Source organism: Phallusia mammillata, chromosome 4 (assembly GCF_965637545.1).
Source record: "Phallusia mammillata chromosome 4, kaPhaMamm4.hap1.1, whole genome shotgun sequence".
In the NCBI taxonomy this organism is placed as follows: domain Eukaryota; kingdom Metazoa; phylum Chordata; class Ascidiacea; order Phlebobranchia; family Ascidiidae; genus Phallusia; species Phallusia mammillata.
Genome location: NC_137255.1, coordinates 23,944,142 through 23,961,482, shown reverse-complemented (window position 1 = coordinate 23,961,482; position 17,341 = coordinate 23,944,142). Strand labels below are relative to the sequence as shown.

The following is a 17,341-nucleotide window of genomic DNA, read 5'->3' as shown; positions in this document are numbered from 1 at the left end:
TTACAAAATTAGTATTCGGTAATTAGGTCGTAACAATTTGGCAAAATTTGTCTAAATGTGAGTCGGCCGTGAGATATGGTGATAGTAGCTTAGTGGAGTATCGTGTATTGAAGTTCTACTCCTACACAAATTGGCAAACCCGACGTCATCTTGACTCTGTACTCAACTACGAAGCACTGAGCTGACCACCTACACTTCCTTGACAGTGGGTTTAATTCACCCATTAGTCAACCGTCTGCAATCAAGGTGGTTTACCCGGACATGTCTGTCAGTCAACATACCGAGGGCGATACCGACTCGTTGATACCTAACGGGGGAACAAACGAAAAGCTGCAATACCTTGTGATACTTTAACTAACCAAGCATTATAGCGACGTGATATGAAGTACAAAAATCCCCACGACAAAGAAGAGCAAAAAACGAAGACGACAAAACGAAATAAACCACAACGTCGATGACGATGTTTGTTAAAAACACTATAGGTTAAGTCTGCTTTTTGATGCATGTTTTATTACCAAGCTACGTCTAACTCTGTGTCATTTTAGAAAACTCCAATGACTACGTAAATTTTGTTATGCGACTTTCCTTATCAGGACCTACCATATACTTGACATGGCAATGTGATTCCGAAACGATAAACGAATTTTATTCAGCAAAAGAAAAGGAAAAATGCAGGAGAATGCTTCGTATCAGCAGTATTTTGGTGTTTCAGCTAAATGCAGAACGCGCACTGTTTATACAAAGCACCATGTCGCGCCAGCGTTCACTGAACGCCCATGCCAACTTATTTTGAGCACATTTCACTGCGAGCACGCTCTCGTAGGCAGCACTGCTACCAGTTGCCTGGCATTACGTTGCCAGTCAACTCACTTGTGCATTTACATTTTGCCCGCACCAAACCGTGGACCTTAGACAACCCTGCCAAGAACTATAGCCAGGGTTGCCATACCGTCCTTATTTCTAAGATTTGTCCTTATTTTGAAGGGCTATGTCTTAGAAAAGTTCATCGTCCCTATTTCTAAGAAATGTCCTTATTTTTTACTTGAGTCCTTCTTTTGTCTTATTTTCAACAATTATGAGTCAAATCCCTGCTACAAGTAAAAGTAAACCAAGCCCTGAGCTGTTGTGAGATGCACGAAACATTTTCTACGAACAAGGGGTTGCTGGAACAGATTGTTTCTGGGCAAAATATTGCATATGACATGTCATGGCTCGTATAAATGCAAAGATTTGTTCACAAACGCTTGCTTTGTTTCGTATGAAAATTTGATTTTTTCGGTTGTCCTTATTTTTGGTTTCAAGTCGATGGCAACCCTGACTATAGCTCTTACACATTCGAATTTCTAGCACACGCCAGATGTCAAAACCAATTTCATTTGCATACACCTCTACCTGCATGCCATCACACGAAAGACTGGCCCTCCGGCACTTTTCGGCGGGTGGCCTATGTGGTGTATCGTGTATTGCAGTATACAAATAAGCGTAAATATCATACGAGTGACTTTATCACGTGCATCTGTACAGTTATGTTATCGTCACCTTTTCCACTATATATATTAACGTGTGTTGTAACGCTCTAACAATATCAAAGACGCTACTAGCTAACTCAATAAACTAACTTAAACGTTGAACGCCGTCATCTTTACTGGACACACCTCAGACAAGAAGTAGCTCAGATAGCCAAGGACTGGGCATTTTACGGCCCACGGGCCACATCCGGCCCTTTGGCTGATCCTGTCTGGCCCGCGTGAGGTTTAATTAAAACATCAATCCAATATAGGTCTATTTATGCTATGCATGAAATACGGCAATTTTGCTGTTATTTTAAAAATCCATATGTGATATATGATTACGTAGTGATGCACGTGCGTAGGCGAACATCTACGTGTGATGCTGGTCAAAATCGTCATAAAACACAAGTTGTTTAACCTGTTTATTTTTTATGCAAACTATAAATATTGGCATTACAACGCTCAAATGTAGGCTATAGAATAAAGTTTAACCAAATTATCGTTGGTTTGGCCCTCGGACATAAGTCAGGTTTCTTATGTGGCCCCTTTTAAAAATTAATTGCCCAGCCCTGACTTAGAGTGTAAAACATCTACAGCGAAAGATACTTCTCTAGTAATAAGTACGACTTCAACTCGACCAACTCCTACAGCTCTGACATTTCACATTCTCGTGTTGTTGAGGGTAGCAGCTGTTGGAAATGAAAATGAATTGCTATCGGAAACGAGTCGGCTTGATGGAGTGGTTTGCTGGTGAATTTCCAATTTGCATGTTTGTTGTTCGATAATAACCATGGGATTATTCGTAAAGCTATAGTCTAAAGCAGTATTAGAATACGTCTATAATGCTTAATGAAATTCAGTTTATCATGTGCAGTGGTCTAAGACCACCATCAAATGAAAAAATTCATAAACAAATGTCAAATACAGTGGCAATGTCAAATTTTAATTTAAGAGTGCGTGTTTGATCCAAAACAATATGTTTTTATAGGCGTTTAGCAAAATGGAAAATGAAAAACCTGACGGGGAAAGCAAAAGAAAAACAAAATGTACGACGAATTGAATGTATTTGGGAAATATCAATCAAGATTATGTATTTTGTTGGTGCTTTCAACAATTCCCAACGCCTTTTCGTTGTTTCAATATCTTGCTATTCTACATACTTCCCAGTTTCACTGCATTGCCATAAAGGGGACCTGCAACAAACACAATGGACAATAATAGACAATGGGTTTAAACAAGGCGTTTTGAGGCTGTTGGGCATAAGGTCAGGTCCAGCAACTAAGTTCCGACAACTACATCACCACATAAATTCATTTGAAAAAAAATACTGAAACAGGGTGTGAAGTCAGGCCCGACTCAAGCCTGTTTTGTGTTTTGAAGAAACCTAAGCCCGAACCCGGCCCGAAAAACCAAGCCCGGTGGCATATGTGCACCCTTTCTTATTTATGCAGGTACGTCAGGAGTTATCCTCTTCTTATTCGTTTTTTATGTTGTGTACATTAGTCGTATATTGCAGCCATAAACTGAAGAATACGATATTTTAACTTAGAAACATATGTCCTTCATAAAAACCGCATGGACCCATTGCATGAGATTACCCAGCACATATTACGCCTAATTGTGGTGTCATTGATAAGATGTACGGCACATTTGGTTGTGTGGGAATTTTTCGGTCATTGTTGATTTATTAACAAATTCAAAATGCTTTGTTGTAAACTTACCACAATATATTTTCAGTTTCACGGGATTGTTGAATGTAAAAAAAAAGTGACGAAGATTATTTACTCCCAAAGTTTGATCAGGTTGTGTGGTACCCTAGTGTTTCCCAAACTTTGCTACGTGTATTACCAGTGGTATGTGAAATCTTTCCAGATGGTACATATGTGGTACACTAAGTGACTTGGATGTATGTTTTACGCGAACGCTGTACGAAGCCTCCAAGTGGTAGTGAAGAGAAAATGTTTAAGGGACATTTAAAATGAATCCGTTTGGTGGTTAATCAGTCTTCTTGCAAAGGCGCATTTGCTGTGTTTTCAGGTCAGGTGGAGGATAAACATAGTTGACTTACATGTTTGTTTGCTTTGCATCGAAAAATTAAAAAAAATAGTCGTACCGTGGAAACTGCCGCTCACACGATATGTATCATATAGGCAAAGATAGTCGGCCCGATTGCTGGCAGCTTGACCAACTGGACCAAAATGTGAATATGCCACTCTATTCAGCTTCAGTTGATGTATAAATGATAGTTTTTATACTCCGGTATTTATAAATTCGATCGTTTTGCAAAATGGAAATGAATTGCAATAGGAAACGAATTTCCGATCCGTCGTAATTAAAGAGTTAGCTTTCCTGCCTTTCCAATTTTCCTGTTTATTATTCGATAAGAATCATCAGATATTTTGTACAGCTTCAGTTTAACAGTTGGATTGGAATGTGAGGGTTCTATACTGTTTTGACGAAATTCAGTCATATGTCAATCATTTGTATTGTAACTTATAACACCTTTTAATGAGAATGAAATACCACTTTGCTAAAACCCGAAAAAATGCAGGGTTACTTTACGAATAGATGTAGTTGAAGGGATATACTTCTGTTAACAGCTATAACTTACTTTGGTGAAGTTAAAACGCTTGTCTACTATATGTAGCGGTCCAAGACAGCCAATGAATTTAAACAGGCAGAAATTGTTCTGCTCTTATTTGAGTGGTAAAGCACGATTTTCTTTTTGACGTTAAACAGCATGTTGTTTTGAGCGGTTAGCAAAATGGAAATTAAAAAACTCGACGATCAAAGCAAAAGAAAAACAAAGGTGTACGACGAATTGAATGTATTTGGAAAATATCAGTCAAGATTATGTATTTTGTTGCTGCTTTCAACAATTCCCAATGCTTTTACGACGTTTCAATTTTTTGCCGTTGTACATACACCCGAATTTCACTGCATTGCCGTAAATGGGACCTACTATTCTCCACCAGTAAGTATATACAAAGTTATCAGGCATTTGAGTGAGGCGTCCACCAGTTTTTGACCGCTTGTATTTATTTAATTGGATCCATTAACCCCCAAAACAGCTAAAGGTCATAAATGGTGGGCGTGAATTTTCCGGGTGACTTTAGACCGGTAGTTTTCAACCTTTTTCAAACCGCGACCCTTTTTGGCAACCAAATGTAACTTGCGATCCCTTCAACCAAATTTCATGCTTTGTTCATAATCACCAGAACAAACTGTGAGCAAAGGGAATAGGTCTAAGCTTGCTTGTCCGTTCGGTTTTCATACTCAAGGTATCCTATTACAACACAGACTACGCGTTGCTTCGGCAATTGCATTGAATTATCTTTTGTATGGTGACAGAATAAAGCATTTGTTTTGTACATAGTAATGGTCATAATAAAGTTACATACGACCCCACGGGTGGAAACCACTGCCTTAGATTAGCAGCAGTGCACCGAAAGCTGGTTGCATCTCATGATCATGATCTTGTAAACGGGATTGAATTGTTTCAGAATAACTTCGGCAATTCTAGTCTGGTTGACAGTCGCTTGATGAACACTTGTACATTTGAGAACATTACTGATTTAACCTTGAAAAATGGAACCAAACCGAACGGTAGGAAAACTTTGAATGTTTAGTTGTAACTGTATTCCTTAAATTAGTTCTAAATGCATGTTGGGCTTAACAGAAAGCAAAAATTACAACTGCTGAAAAAGTTTAGGCAAAAAACTCATACAATCGAAAAGTAACTTTTGTGAAAGTTTTTCTGCCAACTGAAACTTCGGTGCATTACAAACAACCAGATCAATTTCATGTTACTATTTTCTTGAAAAACTAAACTTACAAACTTTGTCAACGTAACTGCACCTATAACTGGGTAACGATTGTTAGATACCCACTGCCTATAAGGTTTTGTCAAATACAACGTTTTGTTCCAGCGAACATGACTAATCAACATCAAAATAGAATTCCGCAGATGATTTGCACGGATTGGAAATACGAGGGAAAGGAGGTCAGCGCAGTAACCGAGGTAAAACTTCAGTATTTCTAACAAATAAAATAAGAAGCATTTTTGAAAGAAAAATGAGTTTTTTTGGGGGGAGGGGAACCTTTGAAATAGTGATTTAAACTCTACTGCACTTATTTAAAAACTAAAGAGAAAATAAATTTAAAAATTATACAGATGTTTATAAAAGTGACGTTTGATATTGAAGTGTTTTCGACACAAAATATCAACCTCTTTACACAGAGTATCTAACTTTAACGTATGTGGAAATATAATCTAATTTATAAGACGCAATCGTTGCTTTTGCCGTAGTTCGGAATGATATGCAGCCATGGATGGCAGAAACCGTTTTCCGTTTCAATGTTCATGTTTGGGAAACTCGTTGGAGGTCTCATTGGCGGATTTATCTCAGACAAGTAACTTTATTTAAAACAGGGTGTAGCAAAAGTATTTCAAGTTGCATTAAATATGATAAGTTAAAACTTAGTTTATAAATGTCGAAATGACAGCACGAGGCACAGTTCGCAAGGCCCATTAGAGGCGCAATTCCGAATATGCCGGTCACCAAACACTAACTACCATAAGGCGAGCAGGAACTTGGCCGAATGGTCCGGCGCGCCTGACCCACATACAGACATAAAAAAAACCTATAAGGCACTCCCGGAGACGAATCCCGATTAGGTTTTTTATGTCTGTATATGGGTCAGGCGTGCTAAAAAAAACTTTGAAAAAAAGCTACAGTCGTAGGCATAAAAAATTGGTGTGGCGTACTGTGATGTGAAAATAAGTGTGCCGTGATGGCTGGTCTGCAAAGACGCTTCAAGGCAGATCTTATTTATAGATTTATGCACATCTTTATTTGCAATGTGAGGTTCACATTTTTCAGGTTTTCACTCAAACACTTTTCTCAACCTGCTACTTATGCATAACTTACCGACATTTACTTCATTAATAAAATTATTGCTTTGATATAGATTCGGAAGAAAGCCTACATTTCTGATATTTAGCGCTTGGCAATACCTGGCAACTTTGGCTTCCAGTTTTTCACACAACGTACCAAGCTTCGCGGCGATGATGTTTCTGTCTGGATGCGGCGGACTTGTTAACTTCGTCGCAGCTGTATTGTTAGGTAAGAACCGCACAACATGAAGGGTGAAGCTGTTAGCATGGGAACTCATACCACAAAAAGCCCCTTAGTTTTTTTCACGGGTTTGAACCCAGAAAGCTCTGGGGACGAATCCCGATGAGCTTTTATATCTGTAGTATTGGCCAGGCGGGCAGGACCATTAGGCCAAGCTCGGAATGAAGCAATCTTTGTGTTAGTCCTATCAACGAATTTATGCAAAAAAGAGACAATTACCTTTTCATAAAAATCTTGAAAGCGTATTGCGACAAAAGGGAAACAATTTTAATCCTTTACCACGTGGTCCAAGTGACAAAATCCAAACCTGTACGTAGTCGGCATGCAGTAAAACAAAAACATGGATAGAGCAAAACAAAAGACGAAATTTTGTGAAAATATCAGATTGGAATGGAGCTATCTTATAAATTGATTACCACTTATACCAGCCCATCGTAGAAAATACATTAGCCTATTAAAATGAGCGGGTTTTATAGTAGGGCAGCGTGTTTAGACATCTCTCATTTAATAATTGCATGGCATAAAAAGTACGGTAAGGTGGTACGATACGCTCTTCGTAACGGCATACGTGCATGTTACGGTCAACGCAATACGTGCCGTACCGTACTGCCATCCTTGTGCGTAATTGTCATTACCTTTTAATATTTTTTTTTCATTTAAGAATTATTTTGGAACTTATTTACAGGTACTGAAGTTGTGGGACCGAAAAAAAGAAGTCTGGTTTATGTTCATACTTCTGTTGGATTCGCAATCGGTTGTATGCTTATCGCTTTGTTAACCTTTCTCATATCGGACTGGCGTTGGTTTTTACGCGTAACGAGCTTTGTCGGACTTTTGTACATACCTTACTTTTGGTAAGTTTTGAATTGTATTACAACAGATCAGAGTTGTAAACAGGCCCGAAATTGGAGCCTGAACCCGGCCCGAACCGAAATCCGGACCCGGCCAGAAAAGCTTACAACTCTGCAACAAATACTGAAAGCTTTCAAATTACAATTTCAAGCATCTTGTTGATTTTATAACGCCACTCTTGGTATAAAAGCAATCAAAGACAGTTTTTGCCCAGATAGTTTAATTTGTCTTTAATTTCGGAATTTATGATAGTGATAGTCGATATTACGAAAACATTTCACAAAATTGTTCGTGTCGGACAAATAAAGCGAAATACTGTCAAATTTTTCACATCGCTGAATTATGTAACTGTCCATATGAATTCTAGCGCTCCGTAAATTGACCTCCGTTATATTATTTCTCGCATTCCCTATTCACTACTGCAAACGCACGAAGAGGGCGCTGGAGCACGCTTTGAGAACACTAGCTAAAACTTAGCTTAAGCAACTTAACGATTCTCCAATACTTTACAAACAACAGGCTGTTAGATGAGTCTCCCCGTTGGCTTTTGGCTGTTGGAAAAAACGACGAAGCTAAAAAGATCCTGAAGAAAATCGCAAAGTGCAACAAAATGCAGTCAAGCGTGTCCGAAGACGAGTCTTTCGATATGCTTGTTGAAACAGACGACTCGATTGGACTGTGGCCGACTTGCAAGTTGATAGCTCGAACCCCAACGTTACTAAAACGAATGGCGATAGTCGGCTTGTCCTGGTATGTTGGGTCTGTATGATCTAGTATTTCCTATTTGTTTATGTGCAATGTTTTCACAAACTTTTTGCTACTGTTGTGTACAAAAAACTGCCAGCATTTATAGCCAAACGATTATGTATATTCGAGGCGTTTAGCAAATATTTTATATTGTTTAAGGCTTACTTGCAGTGCAGCTTACTACACAATATCATTGGATATTGGATCACTGAGCGGAAATCGTTATCTTAATATCTTGTTTTTCGGATTGGCTGAGCTTGCTGCAACCGGTATTTTTTTCGTCGGGTCGCGAAAATGGGGCAATCGCAATTCCTACATCGTATTTATGGGAGTCTCGACAATAGTTCTTGCTGTTGGACCGCTCTTAAAAATGGGTAAGCACAGTGAGACTGAAAATGTATTGTGTTTTACCATTTTTTAAGATCTGCGGCGCATTTGGTAAGCCAGAGTGGTCCGAACTCTGGCACGCGGCCCGCCGGTAGCCATTGTGCGACCCGCGAACATCTTCTGCATGCCGTCTTTAATGGATTGCATTTGACATAAGCCTAAATATAAATCATCAAAATGCAGATCAATATGTTTCTATTGTAAGGTCAGGACTTTCATGCGTTATGTTACGATGCAAACCGTATATTTTTTAAATTATAGCTGGGTCTCAAAATATAAAGTCGATCAGCAACAAATTTTATCCCTTTGTGCTCAGTATTTGATCCAAAATGTTTTTATTGTTGTATGTTTGTAGCAAATATGCCTGGGCTACAGGTGCCAGTTATGATAGCTGGAAGACTGACGATAGCAACTTGCTACTGCATCATCTTCGTTTTAACAGGAGAGCTATTCCCCACACAAGTTCGAACTCTAGTTATGGCATATTCAACTGGTCTTTCTAGGCTCGGGGGCATGTGTGCACCGTTCCTAATTTATGCAGGTACACTGACACGGAGTTGTAAGTCGGGGCGGGTTCGGGCTCAGGTTTCTTTAAAAAAACCGGCTTGATTTTACATTGTGTGTCAGAATTTTTTAAAAAATTAATTTAACCAGTTAAGTATCTGGTTGCTAGACCTGACCTGATGTCAAACAGCCCAAGAACTTCTTGTTTAAGGTCAATTGTCTATTGTGTTTGTTGTGTGTATATGCCTGTCAATCAAACTTTCGGACCTAAACGGGCTTTTCAAAAACGAATCGGGTTCGGGCTAGTACTTTCGGGTTCGGGCTCCAATTTCAGGCTCATTTGCAACTGTGTATTGGCACTACTTTACTCAGGTTATGTGCCCAGTGGTGGGCTTCAAATTATTGTCAGCCGGTTTTTATCACAAAAGTCATATTTTTCAGTCGGTTCTCTAACAAAAAGTCCATTGACAGTAATAATGCTAAACGGTTCGCTGATCTCATAAAATTTCGTGAGACGGTTCTGTAGAACCGGTGCGAAACGGCTGAATCCCACCACTGCATATGCCCAATTTTCTTCAGGAATTTTACTTTTTTTCTTCGTTTATGTTGTGGACATTATTTATACATTGTAGCCGTAAATCGAATAATATGATACTTTAACTTAGTCGTTCGCAACTCGTTCAGTCCAATGAAAAGCATTTTGTAGAGCATTCTATTTGTGCGGGTTTGAGTAAAGTAAGCTTAGACAACAAATATTTTAGCTTGAAATATTTATTCCCAAAGCGAACATTTTACCAATCTTTATGCAACTATCCTAGGTTTATCACCAAATATAGTGAACATATTGTGAGCCACTTGAAACGTCCTAATGGACCAATAATGGTCACTGGAACACCAGTTGTATACATGTTTTTTAACAATGCAAACTTGCTTATAGGTTTGACTCAAAATTGAATATAACAGTAATTGTCCTGTGTTGACTCACATTTTTTCATACTAGGTCACCAAACCGATAGCATTCTCGTTCCGCTTGGAATGGCAGCTTTAATGTCATGCACAGCAATCTTGTACATTTTCCTGCCTAACACTAAAAAGACTCAGCTGCCACAAACTGTCCAAGAAGCAGAAGAAATACAAAGGTAAGTAGATCGTTACGTAACAATGTGTTTTATTGAGTCACAACCACATAAAGAATATGAGTTGTTTTCTTCAATTGAGTTATGAAGGCCCGAAGAAATCTTGAAAAGTTAAATTGCTCGCTTTATAATGTGCTCTTTGAGAATCATTTCAAAATTGACGAGGCATGACTTACAAACTGGAGCACTGTCTGCAGCTTTTAAAACTTATAGGATTTCTGTGTAAAAATTGTGGACAATCTCGTGAAAAAAAGGATTTTGATACTTTTACAATTCGCCAGGTTCACTGATAGTGTTTTGTTTCAGTGGTCTTAGTTGTCCTTGCCGACCACAGAAACGAAAAACAAAAACACCAAACATGAAAGCTGATGATGTTCGTGAGCTTTAACCTACTAAAATTACAGCAAACGGTTGCTTCAAATGAGTTGAATTTGTTTATTTGGCTGCCGAAGAATTGTTGGCTTTAAATCATTGTTTCATACAACTGTGGGCATTACTATAGCGTTCGTGTGACAAATTTTTAGTTTTTTGTCAAAGCAAGATTTTTTTACTGTTGTTTTTTTAACCAAGTAACAGGTCCTTATTTAATACCGCATCACAGACATGTTGCATGGGGCTTTACACAGCACATATTTCGCCCATGTGTATAATTGCAGACATTTGGTTGCATGGGCATTTTTAGTCACTGTTGGTGTATAAATGAATTCAAAATGCTTTGCTACAAACATATATCACAATGTATTTTCAGTATCACTAACTTGTTGAATATAAGAAATTTTGCGGAGGGTTTGTACTAGCAAAGAGCTGTGGCCGACCAGTGGTATATTACACTTTGGTTCGGTTGTAGTGGCCAACATACTATAGTGTACAATATTCACACAAACACCTGCATAATTGTGTGCAAAACATTTCATGAAAGGACTGGAAATGTTTTTTTAATTTGTCATAATAAGTTTTAAAGACATAACATTTCCGACCGTTCGATATTTAAGAAATTTTCAGTCATATTTCGCTTCTTTTTGCGCTGCTATAAATAACTTGTTTTCCACTTTATCTGACTTTTATTTTCTCCTATTTTGATGTGGAAACTGATCTAATAGTTCGCCATTAAAACATTTACTCGAGAATACAAACGAAGAATGAAACGTTGTGTATGTCATTATCAGCTATTGATTACGTGAAACGCGAAAAAATCAAGATTTCAAGATGTAATTCAAAAGAGGACCGCTGGTAGGCTATTCCAGCATGTTCTAAGGCGCCTAGATCCCCCAGAACTTCAGAACCTAACGCACGTTTGTCGAGCAACAAAGATTACGAAGTTATAAGTGGTATAGACTAGTGTCTTCCACTAAGTGGTAAGCAAAAAAATGGAGATCACTGTGGTAAAATTTGCAAGGTTGTTCATACAAGCGTTTATAATAATTGCAGTTAATGCATCCAAAAAATCGTAAACATTCGCATTTTTTATTACATATCACAAAATCAAGCAATGCTGAACCTTCTAAATTCGTCAAACGCAAGCATTCGCATTGCAACGAGTTCTAACTTTGCCTAAATATAAAACACTATTTGTTACTTCCTTGCATACAAACGTACATAGTTTCAGGCTTGAACCTTTCAACAAAGGAACCGTGAGGAAATCGACGGAAATCAAAAGAGTCATTTAACAGATCGCAGATTACGAAACGTATTTTTGCATTCTGTTGTGCATTCATAGCGAACGCCCTGTTTAAAATCTGGTCCCAAATGCGAGTCACGCGTTTTGCAGAACAGGTATGCTCGTTCGTGTCCGCCAAACACGGTCTAATGGCAATGGAACGAATGATGGTTGATACAACGCAATGAAGCGCATCGTAGGCAGGTAGATTTTGAATAAGCCCAAGAACAGTATACTTTAACAGTTCTGTAAATGCGACTTGATTTATTAGATGCCTGCAATATTTATCTTGTCAAAATCAGTAACACAATCAAATAATCACCTACGACAGTAGGTCTATATTTACTAAAATAATTATAAGCAGCTTGTGTGCTATTTAGAAAGAAAAAAATGTATACTGCTTAAGAGAAGTTGAGTTGCTTGTCTTCTGTAAGTAATGACTTTCATATAAGCTTTACTTGAGTTCAGTCGTTTAACCATTAATAAGAATACAGTGCCATGTTCAAATTATAATCGCTCAGCATACTAAAACCAACCAAGATTTCATTAAAATTTTATGCTAACTTTCCAGCTATGTTAGCACAATGGAAATTAAAAAAGCTGAACGTGATGTCAAAGGATCAACAAAGGTGTGCGAAGAATTGAATGTGTTCGGAAAATATCAGTCAAAATTAAGTATTTTGATTCTACTCTCAACCATTCCCAATGGCTTTATTACTTTTCAATTCTTTGTGATTCATTACACACCACAATTTTACTGCAATGCCATCAATGGAACCTCCTTCGCTCTAACAGTAAGTTGCGTAGGTTAAAACTTAAGTTTGTGAGATGAATATGAAGTTTTCAAATTCGGCGTTTATAGTATAAATAACATAAACTTAGTTCGACTATAATTGATTAATCTTTGATAGCTAAACACTACAAAAACCACATAACTTTGTTGGTCACTGACCTTTAACCTATGTAATGGTTCGGAACGAGAGTTTTTTTTGTAACATAATTTTTGTTAGCACAGGTAACGGTTTCTAACGACCACATAATGTTACAATTTTTGTTCGGAACATATTTTTTCAAGTCAACGAAAAACCGTTAGATGGAGGTAGAGGTCTGCAAATTTTAGCATTCAAACCGCACAGCTAAATTAATTTTATGTGTTTATTAGTTCGGAATTTTGATGAAGTGAAAGTTTTCAATGGGAAAATGGGGCTTAGGGATTCAACAACAATGTTGCAAAAGAACATTGGAAACATTCAATAGTAAAATGGGGCTTAGGGCTTCAACAACAAAGTTGCAAAAATAGCATACAGCGATGAAAATAAATGATTAATTACAAAAAAAGGGAAGTGAACACCGAACATTGGAAACATTCAATAGTAAAATGGGGCTTAGGGATTCAACAACATTGTTGCAAAAAGAACATTGGAAACATTCAATAGTAAAATGGGGCTTAGGGCTTCAACGACATTGTTGCAAAAAGAACATACAGCGATGAAAATAAATGATTATGCACAAAAAAAGGGAAGTGAACACCGAACATTGGAAACATTCAATAGTAAAATGGGGCTTAGTGCTTCAACAACATTGTTGCAAAAAGAACATACAGCGATGAAAATAAATGATTATTTACAAAAATAATGAAAATGAACACTGAACATTGGAAACATTCACTAAGATAATAAGGTTAATGGCAATGCAAAACAGAAATGCAATGGGTTTAAGTTTCCAAAATAGCTTGGGACATGTAAAATGTAAGTAAATGTATGTTTGTTTTGCAGTCAATAAATTAGGTAATTTTAAAGCTGCATCACACACTATCAACTACAGTGAGAAATATGAATAGAAAAAAGTTATTTTACAGAAACAATGTAACTGCATGACATGTTATTTTAAATAATTTAGAAGTCTTCTCTTTTTTGGTGATGCTTCAAGAATCTGAGCTGCATTTTTCTTTAGTTGGTGTACCTGGAAGTAGACAAAAAAATATTAATATTTCTTGGAAAGATTGCAATTTTATATTATTTCATGTACGTTTAATGGGATGTCATTAGGCTGTTACAATTATCCTACTTGTATCTGGTATTACTAAGCTTTAAAAAGTTCAAGTCTAGTAAACTTACATAGCGACTGTTGGATTCTTTTAGCTTTGTAAAACAGCTTGTCTGCTGGCCACCTCGCTTTGCATAAACCACCTTCAGGAATTTGAGAGAAGTCTTTAAATTTCTTGTTGTCCAATGTTTTTAAGTCAGAGATTCGAAAAATTTGTAAAACTTCATTATCGTCCACAAACTGAACCATTATATACAATGATTCATCTGCAACATAATATAAATAATTGTAAATACAATTATAACTGCCATGACTTGGACTATGACAACTTCAATGCACTATGTTCAGAGGTAGTTCATGACAGCGATTGGTTGCAATCAAGTAAACTTGTCAGTTATTAAAATTGCATTGACATAAATAAAATACTAAAAGCAAAAAACGCAAGCCTACCAGTGCTGAGTTTTTGATTTTCTGACGTTGTGGTTGCGATTGTTTCTCCACTTTCTGTGACACAGTAAATGAAATTAGACAAGTATAATATTAAGTTAGTGCAAAATAAGCGTAACTCTAAAAATAACGAAGTCAATATATTTGACATAACAGTCAAAATTCTTGCAGAGTTTAGTTTAAAATTTCCTTCTTATGGCAGGAAGATGCTTGAGTTGTGACTCTTATGTCAAATTTATTGGCATTGCTGCTTTTGTATAATGTAATATAAAGTTAGATTACCCCAATGGTCGTTATGGAATGACTGTATAGGTGGCAAGCACACCATGTACAACTAGAGTGCTTACTTATAACATGTAAATGCCTGTCTAACATTGATTGTAGTATGTAAGTCATATACATACCAGATTCTGACGACTCCTGATCCGGTTGAGATTGAGATATATCTTCTGTACAAAACAAACAACTATTTAATATCATATTAAAACATACTTATATCATCTAGAATATAATGATGAAAAGGTTTTAACTGACCAAATTGCGAAACAGAAACTATTGAAGAAAAATCCTGTTGGGTAGTTGAAAATGAATTAGTAAATGGGTGCTTACTTGAAACCACCTCCTCCATAGCCATCCTAGCTGTTTCAACAATTTCCAAAGGATGAGACAAGTCATACACCCGATTTGCCATTTCGATTGAGTGCCCCTCGGCCCTGGCAACTGCTTTTTGAACTTCTGCTGGAGCATCTCGCATTTTGGTTGTTATTACTTTTCTGACATCAGTTGCTGAAACTGCCATTTACGTTGATAGAAACCAGTTTGAAAAGCCTATTGAATGTAGTGGCTTCCATTTCAGCACCAGCAGTAACCAATGATGGAAAAGCTTGAGATTTCTCTCCCGGCTTATGTTTCAAAAAAGCCCATGCATGGTCAGATGCAACCTTGAGGTGATCATATTCAAGTTTGGACAAAACAATGCAACCATGTCGATTTTGTTCTTTCTGCTTTTCAACTAAAATTGAAAAATTCCTTGGGCAGTTTCCTCTTTTCCTAACAGTTCATCTCGCCTCATTCCTCTAAATATTCCACCCCTGCATCCTAGTCTGCATATAACACCACAGAAAATGTCGCCCAACAAAAGCTCCAATTGTTTTTTTTAAGTTTCCAAACTTAGTTTGACGGATCCTGTCCATTTCTTTTGTGATCTTGTTATTGTTTTCATATTGCAAGATTGCTTTCTACGGTGTGTCGAGATCCTTGAGCTTCTTTCTACTTTTTTCTTTTACATATTGTTCACGTTTCTCTTTCTGTTTCTTTCTGAATTTGTGGTAGATGACGCAACGAAGCGTAGGCTTTTACAGTGACAATAAGTGCTGAATCAGCAAGTTGCATATTGTTGACTCATCAATTATTGTCAAGACGTCCCATAGCTAGTTCAAAATGATTCTAAAGAATATATTCCTTTTTTGCAACATTAGCTATAGCATTAACAAAAGTTGTAACAAAAGGTGTGTTACAAAACGATAAAATACTTTGGTTGGTAAATTATTGCTTCCATTCCAATCAAAATTACACACATCAAGGTAGGCTACAATGAACATGAAACAAAACAAACACGAAACAGTGATAGATTTCATCATTTTAATAGAATACATAACACATCACTAGATACCGTACACCCATATTTTGCACATGGCTTTAAATGATTTTGTTAAAAGTGATCCTTTCTGTTGTTGTTCTAATCTTTGGCAATTTCTGTAGTTCATGCTTTGATTACATCTGTCGTAGAGTACTTGTTTTTAACCAGTGCACTTGAAACTTTTTTTCATACTTCTAAAGAAGTGAATATTTGATTGTGTGCTGAGAGGAATGCAGTGTTTACAGACTATCTAGTGCTACATTAGCGAATTTTTATGTGAACAGTAATGTTATGACGTACAATATCAGCTCCAAAATTTAAGACTTAATGCAGCTGAGAAGCGCACATCGTCATCATTCGCAAGGAACGACCGTTAAAATTAAGGCGCGTTGACATACAGACAAGCACCTTTCGGTTATAAAACACGAACGGTTTGACATAAATTCAAACGGTTTTCACTGGCCAACTCCAAATTGCACTTAGATACAGCATGCAAAGTTATAGGTCATTACAATGAGTGAATCGGAATTCAGAAGCGTACATCATCATTATTCGCAGGTCACGACCGTGAAAATTAAGGCGCGCTGACATACAGACAAGCACCTTTCGGTTATAAAACACGAACGGTTTGACATAATTTAAACGGTTTTCACTGGCCAACTCCAAATTGCAGTCAGATGCAGCGTACAAAGTTTCAGGTCATTCCAATGAGTGAATCGGAATTCAGAAGCGTACATGCTCATTATTCGCAAGGAACGACCGTTAAAAATTAAGGCGCGCTGACATACAGACAAAGACCTTTCGGTTATAAAACACGAACGGTTTGACATAAATTCAAATGGTTTTCACTGGCCAACTCCAAATTTCACTCAGATACAGCATGCAAAGTTATAGGTCATTACAATGAGTGAATCGGAATTCAGAAGCGTACATGGTCATTATTCGCAAGGAACGACCGTTAAAATTAAGGCGCGCTGACATACAGACAAGCACCTTTCGGTCATAAAACACGAACGGTTTGACATAAATTCAAACGGTTTTCACTAGTCATCTACAAATTGCAGTCAGATGCAGCGTACAAAGTTTCAGGTCATTCCAATGAGTGAATCGGAATTCAGAAGCGTACATGGTCATTATTCGCAAGGAACGACCGTTAAAATTAAGGCGCGCTGACATACAGACAAGCACTTTTCGGTTATAAAGCACGAACGGTTTGACATAAATTCAAACGGTTTTCACTGGCCAACTCCAAATTGCACTCAGATACAGCATGCAAA

At 37.4% G+C, this 17,341-nt stretch overlaps 2 protein-coding genes across 2 annotated transcripts; one reads left to right on the top strand and one right to left on the bottom strand.

The window, feature by feature from the left end:
• Positions 1 to 2,555: 2,555 nt before the first annotated feature.
• Positions 2,556 to 13,115, top strand: LOC145223658 (solute carrier family 22 member 21-like). The gene is made up of 12 exons (XM_080090059.1): positions 2,556 to 2,641; positions 4,888 to 5,117; positions 5,441 to 5,532; positions 5,821 to 5,924; positions 6,483 to 6,637; positions 7,335 to 7,503; positions 8,021 to 8,251; positions 8,408 to 8,517; positions 8,991 to 9,176; positions 10,140 to 10,278; positions 12,504 to 12,726; positions 13,095 to 13,115. The coding sequence occupies exons 1-12, from the start codon at positions 2,556 to 2,558 to the stop codon at positions 13,113 to 13,115; spliced, it is 1,746 nt and encodes a 581-aa protein (XP_079946185.1).
• On the bottom strand, positions 13,074 to 16,003 carry LOC145225126 (uncharacterized). The gene is made up of 5 exons (XM_080091774.1): positions 15,035 to 16,003; positions 14,830 to 14,874; positions 14,429 to 14,482; positions 14,050 to 14,244; positions 13,074 to 13,894 (listed from the first exon to the last, which is right to left on the bottom strand). The coding sequence occupies exons 1-5, from the start codon at positions 15,222 to 15,224 to the stop codon at positions 13,857 to 13,859; spliced, it is 522 nt and encodes a 173-aa protein (XP_079947900.1). The 5' UTR covers positions 15,225 to 16,003; the 3' UTR covers positions 13,074 to 13,856.
• Between the last annotated feature and the right edge of the window lie 1,338 nt (positions 16,004 to 17,341).

Coding starts and splice junctions, on each gene's coding strand:
- LOC145225126 (XM_080091774.1), bottom strand. CDS start 15,224: ATGGCAGTTTCAGCAACTGATGTCAGAAAAGTAATAACAACCAAAATG. Junction 14,875..15,034: donor TATGGAGGAGGTGGTTTCAA/GTAAGCACCCAT, acceptor TGTTTTGTACAG/AAGATATATCTCAATCTCAA. Junction 14,245..14,428: donor AAATCAAAAACTCAGCACTG/GTAGGCTTGCGT, acceptor ATTATGTTGCAG/ATGAATCATTGTATATAATG.
- LOC145223658 (XM_080090059.1), top strand. CDS start 2,556: ATGTACGACGAATTGAATGTATTTGGGAAATATCAATCAAGATTATGT. Junction 5,118..5,440: donor AAATGGAACCAAACCGAACG/GTAGGAAAACTT, acceptor GTTTTGTTCCAG/CGAACATGACTAATCAACAT. Junction 9,177..10,139: donor ACCGTTCCTAATTTATGCAG/GTACACTGACAC, acceptor TTTTCATACTAG/GTCACCAAACCGATAGCATT.